This window comes from Papaver somniferum, chromosome 2 (genome assembly GCF_003573695.1).
Source record: "Papaver somniferum cultivar HN1 chromosome 2, ASM357369v1, whole genome shotgun sequence".
NCBI classification, from domain to species: Eukaryota; Viridiplantae; Streptophyta; class Magnoliopsida; order Ranunculales; family Papaveraceae; genus Papaver; species Papaver somniferum.
Window position 1 is genome coordinate 199378492 of NC_039359.1, and position 9407 is coordinate 199387898.

Below are 9407 nucleotides of genomic sequence, written 5' to 3' on the forward strand. Positions count from 1 at the left end.
GGCAAGCCATTTTTTGTATTCTTCATAAGCATGATTTTGGTGAGAAGTGAATTGGTTGGATTAAATGGGGTGTTCCTTCAACTCATCTATCTGTTCTTGTGAATGGAAACTCAATTGATAAGTTCAAACCAGGTAAAGGTCTTAGACAGGGAGATTCACTATCTCCTTATCTCTTCTTTCTTGTGGTAGAGATTCTTTCAAAACTAATGAATGATGCCGTTGAGATAGGACAAATTAGTGGATTTAAAGTGGATTATACTGAGACATTATATCATATCTCCAGTTTGCTGATGATACTCTTTTTTTTTAATGTTAAACCTGTTGAAGTTACAAGGCTTTTCATTATTCTTTCGGTCTTTGAAGCTCTTACAGGTATGAGACTAAATCTTGAAAAAAGTACCATGGTTAGTGTGGGTGCAGACAATGTCATTGAAGTGCTTGCCAAAGAAATGGGTTGCAAGATAGAAAAGCTGCCTATAAAATACCTTGGTCTTCCAATTGGTGTAAGCTCAAGAAGTGCCTCAATTTGGGACTCAGTTTTAGAGAATATGGAGTTGAAGCTGGATACATGGAAGAGGAAGTACTTAAACAAAGCAGGAAGACTAGTACTTATCAATCATTGTATTTCTAGTCTCCGTATATATTATCTGTCTCTATTTAATTTACCTGTGTGTGTTGAAAAGAAGATGGTGGCACTAATGAGAAAATTCTTATGGGGGGAAAATCAAGAAGAAGAAAGATGGCTTAGGTGGGATGGAAAAAGATTTGCAGGCCAAAGCATTGTGGTGGTTTAGGTATAAAATTTTTGAGGGTGACTAATAAGACTTTATTGGTTAAATGGGTCTGGAAGTACTCTAAACATAAGAAAGCTCTTTGGAGAAGGATAGTTCGGCAGAAGATGAAAGTTTCAGAAGATATAATTCTCCAAACAGATGATGGTGCAGTTCAAGGCAAAAGCTTATGGAGAAATGTATCTAGAATGGTTCCAGAAGTTCAAGACTCTATGACATTTCAGATAAGAAATGGCAAAGGGATTCGTTTCTGGTATGATAAATGGTTGGCTAATGGTTGTATTAAAGATTTTTTCCTAGTTATTTTTAATGCTTGTCGTAATAAACAAGCTTCAATAGCAGACATGATTGTGGAAGGAAGATGGTCTGGGCTGTTTAGACATCGATTGAATGCAAATGAACAACTCGAATAGGACCTGTTGAGAAGAGATTTCGGAGCAGTCCCTGTCTTGGTTGATGGAGAGGATGAGGTACATCTTTTTGATGGTAATTTCTCAACAAAATCTTGTTATGATGTTTTGGCAGGAACTATGGAGAATTGCAACTTTAATAAATTATTGTGGAGGAGTAGCATTCCATCAAAAGTTATCTTTATTTTGTGGGCTGCTTTCAACAACTCTCTGCCTACAAGAGATATGTTGATTCACAAAGGGGTAGATACAGAAAGTGTTGTTTGCGTAATGTGTAACATGGTGGATGAAACAACAGATCATTTATTCATTCATTGTCCTACAACTTTTAAAGTCTGGGATTACTTTATAAAGGCGCTTCATATTGTCTGGCCTCTTCCTAGTACAGTCCTGCAACTTTTTGAAGCTTGGGAATGGAACGCTCTAACTGGCAGGTGCAAAGAATTGTGGAAAATCATGCATTTTGAGATGTTTTGGAACGTTTGGGAGGAAAGAAATAGTAGAGTTTTTGGAGGGAGGCATAAGTCTGTTTATGAGATAATCTGCACATTAAACAGACTCTCATTCTCTGGTGTTGCGAGAAAGATACTTTTCGTTTTCTGGACAGTACGCATATTATGCGAAGCTGGGAAACTGTTCTTCATATGTAACCTAGTCTGCTATGACTAGTTTTTGTACTTGGATGATTTTCTTTTTAATATAACCTTTTCAATTTCGGAAAAAAAAAAAAAGAAGAATCGAACCATTACATAGTTTCTTTTATATACAACTCTAGGAATCTTGATGGACCACACATCCATGGATCGTAGACCCTGTAACATAATTATGTATGCAAATGAATATACGTCATATAAATTTTTATAATTTTAAATCTAAAATTTATGGGGTCAACTTCTTTTTAATTATTTTGATATCTGCCCACAAAATCAATATATGAATTTAGATTTATAATACCAAATTTAAATCTTCAAATCATTAATTACCTAAAGTGTATCTGAGATTCCGAGTTCCCTATCCCTTTAAAAATCAAACTAATCAAAGGTTGTTGAGAAAAACCAATGCATTTGACAAGGAGCGTGGGGCGAAGGCCCGCCATACCCACCGACCCAGTCCGTAGCACGGGTTAGATACTAATACTATATAATTTCTCTTCAAGGCTCTAATAGAAAGCTTCAGTTATACAGTGACTTTACGACTTTGAATTGATACTTGAATTTTATTAACTTTCATTATCGTGCACAAAGCCCTTCGAGAGTTAACCCGTTAACACATGGATACAATTAAAAAATAAATTAAGCTGCTAACAAAGCGAGAGACTTCAATTCAATGCTTTAGAATCCAGACGGGAGTATAATCCACACCATATTCCGGGACATCAAGAACAATATTTTTAGAAGCATCTTCGACATTATAGATTGCACACTTCTGATCACCCTTGTAATCTGCAATGCAGACTTTATTCTCCATCCCTTTTACGAAAGTAGAAAAAGAACCACATGGACCTGCGAAAAACGTAAAGTTACCCAAACTGGTAACCTTCTCTAAACGTACTCTCTTCTGATCATTCTCCTTGAACTTCAACTTGAAAACTCCAGTAAATTCACCACCCGGATCTCTTGTTACTGCAAAAACCTCTCCACCAGATGCCACTAAATACGCATTCCGAAGAACTGTAAACATATTAGTTACCGCTCTTGCAGTCCAAGTACGGGTACCGATGTCATAATGCCCAAACTTTCCTAGTGAATCAATACAATACACATGGCCATAACTGTATATAGCTTGCTTGACCGGAAGAATTGTTTTTGCCCAGTAAATCCACTTTGGGTTCTCCTTCTTTAAATCATCCATTTCTAAACGGTAGAAACTTCCATCTAGACATATCGTATAAAAGATGTAAATAACACAACTTGATGATGTAGGTGGATCAGTGAACACTGCAGAATTGATCATGAACTTCGGGTATGGAAGATTGATTCTCGAATGCGTAAACGGGTTGAAGAAGAAGAAACACCGACTTTTCCTTGATAAAAGCAGTAACCAACCATATGCAGATGCTATACATTGTACTGGGGATTGTAGTTCAGGTAACTTGCAAGGACTAAGGCTTCCTTCAACGGGATCATACATAACTTGTTTAGCGTCTTCCAGTAATTCTTCATGGAGGAACAACAATGGTTTCCTTCTCGGTGTAGAGTACCCTGACTTTGAACTGGAACTTGCACTTGCACTACCATATTGCTGCTCGAGAACGCCCATGATCTCTCTTTTTCTTGATTTCTCTTCCTCTCTACTATCTCGCTCTTTCTATGGTCATGTCATGTCATATCGATGCAAATATATTTATAGGCCATATTTAGGTTCCACAGTTGTATTGAAATAGGAGTTTTTGTAGTAAAAGGTTGAACAGAAAATAGGAATTTGTGATTGCTATAAATAATTACCTAGTAGTTTAAAAATTGTTGCAGAAGAAAACAGTAACCGAAAAGAGAAAGCAAACGGAAGCAAAAATAACATAATTTACAAAATTATCATCTCAATTAGAAGATGAATACAGTTTGAATCGATTGATTCAATTGACAGAGACTTGAAGAAAAACAATTGAAAATTCTCGGGTTTTTTTACTTTTCAAAATTCACAAGGATACTCCTTCACAGAAGGACTTTAATTACATGCACAATTCCAATGTGGTATATGTATTTTCTGAGGTTTTAGAGACTAATTACTCATGAGCTCAGGGTGACTCAGGCCGACGAACTGTTACACTTGGGTCAATTGGTTCACCGGCAACCGGTTGAGTGAAACCTCGGCCACCAAACATTGGACGCATAAATGAATCATCGTACTTACGCCAGTAATGGTGTACCGTAGATGTAGCGGAGAGTTGCCTATCAAGTCTTGGTTGTCTAGGTCCGTTTTGACTCTCCCCTTCCATCTGATCAATAAGCACATTTTGAGTCCCTGCTTCCGTCTGACCAGATTCCAAATTTTGCTCGTTAACTAAGAGTGGGAATGTTAAGGTTGATTCTGGAGTTTTAAAATTTGGAGTTGTTGGCCCCGACGATAAGTTCCTTGCCAACTTTTTCTGAGGTATTAAGAGTATTATCAGGGGCTTAGTCAGCAATCCGAATACCTGAGTCACAAAATAACCAGCAAAGTGAGAACTTGGGTTGGATAATCTCAAAAATCATGGCACTGGAAGTAGTAAAGAAATGAAATAGCTTACCACTGTTGTGAAAAGAACGACACTTATAGTGCTCGTGATCATAATAGCAGTTCCTTGCGTTTGATTGTAGCCTTCGCGTGCAAACTGCAGCACCAGATTAAGGGATGTGTATAAGTTGAATAGGTTGACTAGTTATATATGGTCTTTTAGTGGTTTAGGTCAATTACCTGTTTATAAGCAAGTGCAACAGATACGGCACCTCTGATCAGACCAGCCCACCATATAATTACCTGCAGGATTATAGATAGGGGTTTTGCACATTAGTTTGTTCAGTTAGGACAAAGAAACATAAAACCACGACATCGGACAACTTACTTGCTGCTTTATGTTAATTTTGTCTTCTGGCGCTTTTTTAGTTAAGTTGTTTAAGAAGGAAAGAGGGAAAACAGAAGCTGCTCGTCCAACTCCAGCCAGACCTAGCAATATTGCGCTAACCCCAATCGATTTTCCAGGACTGCAGAAACATATTATGGTTACTTAGCTGTATTTCGGATGATTTTGGAGTGATTAAAACCAGATAAGTATTAAATGAAATTATCAAGAGAGATCAAGTTTGACAAGGAATAAGTTAGGCCATAAATGTTGAGGTTCTCATGGCTTAATAGGAAGTACCTTGTACTAACAACTTTCCATCTCTCAATATCCAAAGCATCCATACCAACGTATAAGAAGATAAATATTTCAGCAATGAATGACATCGTCGCAAAAGTATGCCTACAAATAGTAGAAAGGAGGAACAGCTATATAGATTGATCAATTGTCAAGAGCATGGGATAAAGAACATGAATGACTTCAAACAAATATTATGTACAATCAACCTACTTGGTAGTGATTCTTGAATTATCAGTCACGTTATGCCATGTATAATGCGACATGACTATTCCACAAAAGAATACCGTGAGAATAGCACTTAATTCAAATAACTGCAATGATAAATAAAAGTTTAACCAATATTACAAACAACAAACATAAGTTTCAACATCAACCTAAAGTTAGCACAAAACACTAACCTCAGCCATCATATAGGAAAGGTAAGCCATAAGTATCATAATTGCAACCTCCCGGTCAGTTGAGTGCCTGATATGCATGACAAAAAAGAAACAATTAAGTGCTAAAAATTTGTATCAATAGAACTGTTAAGATAAGGAAGAGTCTCAGACCTGCCAAAATACAATTTTTTGATAATGTACGCGCTAAGAAGTCCGGCCTGTAGGAGAAAGGAACAAAAACTTCAGCAGATGTTCAATGGCAACAACATAATAGGACTTTAGATGAAGCGTACAACACATGTTCATATAACAGGAGAAACTTACAAACACCCCAAGCAATGTGCTTATGATAAACAAATATAAGAAGTTGCCTAGGAGCTGCAATGCAGTAGTTGAGCTAATGTGACTGAGATCAAAGCTCTGGATTGCATTAAAGAGCACCACAGACGTGGCATCATTAACGACACCTTCTCCAAAAACCAAACTGTATAAAAAAGGTGTCTCATTCTGGTTAAGCACCTGTAAAAGAAAATGGCAACTTGTTTAAACTGCAGGACCTTCTATTGTTTTTGTCTAAACAAAAGCAAAGCATTTCAAATCTTTCCATACCTGCAAGGTGCAAACAGAGTCGGTGGCCGAAAATATCGTTCCAATTGCTGCAAGTAGCAAGAAGGGAAAAGAAATTATAGCATACAAGATCAGAAAAATATCACAAGCTTAAAAAGATTGAAATTAAAAGAGAGTACCAAGATAGTCGCCTAACTCCAAACCACCTATATCCATCTTTTTGAATATTTGAGCAGCACCTGTATTACAAACATTGATAGATAATGTCAATAAACTCTTAACATGTGCCAGTATCAAAATTCATACTATTCGACCCAAATACTAGAATGTACCCTTCAGTGATCTATAAATCATACTTGACACTCTTTCCTTCGATGAAATAAAGGCTTTTAATGAGCTCGAACAAATAAACTAGGTCATGCTGCTCATTTTTTCCCTCCACCTAGCAAGCACGTCAAGATTTGCTCTTTCTAAGTAAGTACTACCTGCTTATTTTTTAAAATGAGGCAAGTACTACTGTACACCCATTAGGTGCACGCCTATAAACATCTAGTAACCACAATTAAGAAGTAAGAACATAATAGATGCAACATACCAAATGAAACGATCGCAAAGGATAAAAATGTCCCAACAGCACCAAACAGCATAATTTTCACGAAATTTCGAAAGAAATGTTTCTTCTTGACCTGAAATCTACAATATAATCATACAAAGAAAGCACACTCAAGTCATATTAATGGAACTATACATACGTGACACACGTCTGAATAATACAATTGAGAATCATATCGGGATGAATCAAAAACAGTATTCAAAATGTAAAAAACACAACTAACCCAGCATTAAAGATAATAGGCGGAAGAAGATATATAAAGAAAAGATCTTCACTAAACATTAAGAGATGAGAACTTGTTCCTCCTGTAGTTAATAGAATCACAAATCCTGTACATAATCCCTGCAATCATCGAACAAATTACTTGATTATCATAACAGAAGAACACAACTATAACTGAACTACAAAGAGCATAATACTACTTACAATTGCAATAGCGGTAATCGACTCGTTCATCCATCGATTCTCTTCTAATAAATGACCAATCACGATACAAGCACAAAGAAGTGTTACAAATAAGTTAATGGATACTACACCAGCATATTCTGTTTGCAGCTTCAATAAGTCCAACATGGCTCTGTTTCACTCTCTTTTCAACCAAACTTTCATATAATCAAAGAGAATTAACCTATAAAAACTCAATCAAACGAAAACCCCGACAGGGTTTTGCTAATTCTACTGATCTTGTTCTTTAAACAGAATGAAAAAGAAGATCGCTTGCTTCAAAATTTGAACAAGAAAAACTGAAATATCCTCTGTTTTACTCTGATTTTTTAGGAAATGGAAAGTGAAATTGACTTAAATTGTGAAGCTTACGAATAGTTGAAAAGGGAAATTGAATAGAAAATCTAGAGAACTTTGGAAAGTAATCAGAATTGGGTAACAAAATAGAGTCAAAGCTGTGGAGAGAGAGGAAACTATTATTATCGACAGAGAGAGTGGAGATGAGAGTCATGAGACAGAGAAAGTTAAAAACTTTTTGAGTTGCAAAATGTACGCAACCAATTATGCAAATGATTACATATCTTCTTGGAATTTTTTTATTTTAAGAAAATACCTACAAAGCATGAATTTAATTACTATAATTATATAGTCTCATTAAGCTTGCCCAGATCCAATTAAGTCAAGTTTTGTATTATTGCGAAGTAGTTATAAAACGACAAAGGAAAACTGTTAAGAAGGGGGAGGATCCCATTATTTGAATGCACTACTAGTATTCTCTTTAGTCGATCCAACTGTCAAAATTGCTTAGGATTTTTTTTGTCTTATATGAAATCCTATCAGCTCCTAGTAGTACTTGTATTCTCTTTATAAATCATGGAGGATCCAATGACACGGTTGGAGACTTACAGTGACATTTGATTAACATTTTGACGTAATTTTTCTTATAATTTTTTTTTCTTTGATAAAAGTTTCGTCATTTCATTCATATCTTCAAAATGGATTATATGATAGTTAAGAACATCAAGAACAAAATTATAAGTAATAAAAACTACATTCAAATATTCCTTTAAGAAGATAGTTGGAATACCGAAAAAATTTTCAAATACATGTAGAGATCCGATTAAATCGGAAAGAGGATGGTGATTGGAATAAAACCCCACCATTTGATAGATATTCTTCTTAAGAAAGAGATGATTGTCAAAACAAGAGAGTGTGATGCCCATATTAATCTTGACAATTTCTAAAACCAACGGAAATCTTAAATCTCTATTGTTGAAAAAGAGATTCAATTTTTGCCGGTGTGATTCGAAGAAGCTCTTCACATAAACCAACATCAAGAAGGCCATGAAGACCAAGAAGAAACGTTACAAGAACGCATAACATCGCTATGAAAGTGAAGGAGAAAGCTGAAACGACAACAAAACATTAAAGAAAAGCGACAAGCTAAATCCTAACCCTACTAACCTACTTGAAATCAAGAAATTGAGAGAAACCTGCTCAGATCCAACTCCAATGGAACTAGATCTGAGCGGGAAGGGGGGAAACGGCTTGGATTTTTTTCTAGAGTTAGAGAGGGAAGAGAAAGAGTAGAGATGAGGGTGAAGAGTTAACTCTTTTAGGCATATTCCTCTTATAAAAATCTACCTTCCTACCAAGAATGAGCACATCTGAGATACGAAACCTCACCATCTATAAATTTTAATTTCAATTGTTAATCTTCAACGGTTAATTTGGAAGTATTAGATGGTGGCCTTATACGCCCGGACTCAGCAGATGGACTTGGAACCAGCGCTAGATCTTCAGCTAAAGCTCATCGCAACCGACCAAATCCTCACATATATAATGAAATAAAGAAACTTTTGGACACCTTCCAACAATGGATAAGAAATCAACAACGCAGATAAAATTAGCACAACACCAATGTGTTACCCGTAGTGGCAACGATCTCCATTAATGACTTCTTTAATAAAAACAACTTAAGGACCATCACCTAAATCTGCTTCAATGTCATGCAACATATGGGCAACAAAGATCCAGAATTCAATGGTTACAATCGGGAAACAACAACAAAACTTTCTTCCAAGCCAAGGCAACCATTTATCGAATTTGTAACAACATTCAGCAGCTACAAGATCATCAAGACAACTGGGTCAGTGATAAAGATAAAATAGTACAGATTATTCTCCAACATTTCACCGAACAATATGCGACACCAACCACAACAATAGATGATGAGATATTTGCGAAAATTACTCCCGTATTAACTTCCATCCAATGCGCCATACTCACTTAGGAGGCAACCCCAGTAGAAATCAAGCTTACCATTTTTTTATATTATTTAATATCACGATAAATTGATAAATTTTG

At 36.0% G+C, this 9407-nt stretch overlaps 2 protein-coding genes across 2 annotated transcripts; both read right to left on the reverse strand.

Annotated features, from left to right (window-relative positions):
* Window positions 1-2524: 2524 nt before the first annotated feature.
* On the reverse strand, window positions 2525-3460 carry LOC113352573 (F-box protein At4g00893-like). The gene has a single exon (XM_026596382.1). The coding sequence runs from the start codon at window positions 3458-3460 to the stop codon at window positions 2525-2527; it is 936 nt and encodes a 311-aa protein (XP_026452167.1).
* Window positions 3461-3697: 237 nt separating this feature from the next.
* LOC113350196 (sodium/hydrogen exchanger 3-like) lies at window positions 3698-7572 on the reverse strand. The gene is made up of 14 exons (XM_026594298.1): window positions 7023-7572; window positions 6820-6938; window positions 6579-6676; window positions 6163-6222; window positions 6026-6072; window positions 5741-5935; window positions 5588-5634; window positions 5438-5504; window positions 5250-5350; window positions 5040-5141; window positions 4743-4881; window positions 4595-4657; window positions 4428-4511; window positions 3698-4334 (listed from the first exon to the last, which is right to left on the reverse strand). Exons 1-14 carry the CDS (start codon window positions 7167-7169, stop codon window positions 3936-3938), a joined length of 1668 nt encoding a protein of 555 aa, XP_026450083.1. The 5' UTR covers window positions 7170-7572; the 3' UTR covers window positions 3698-3935.
* Between the last annotated feature and the right edge of the window lie 1835 nt (window positions 7573-9407).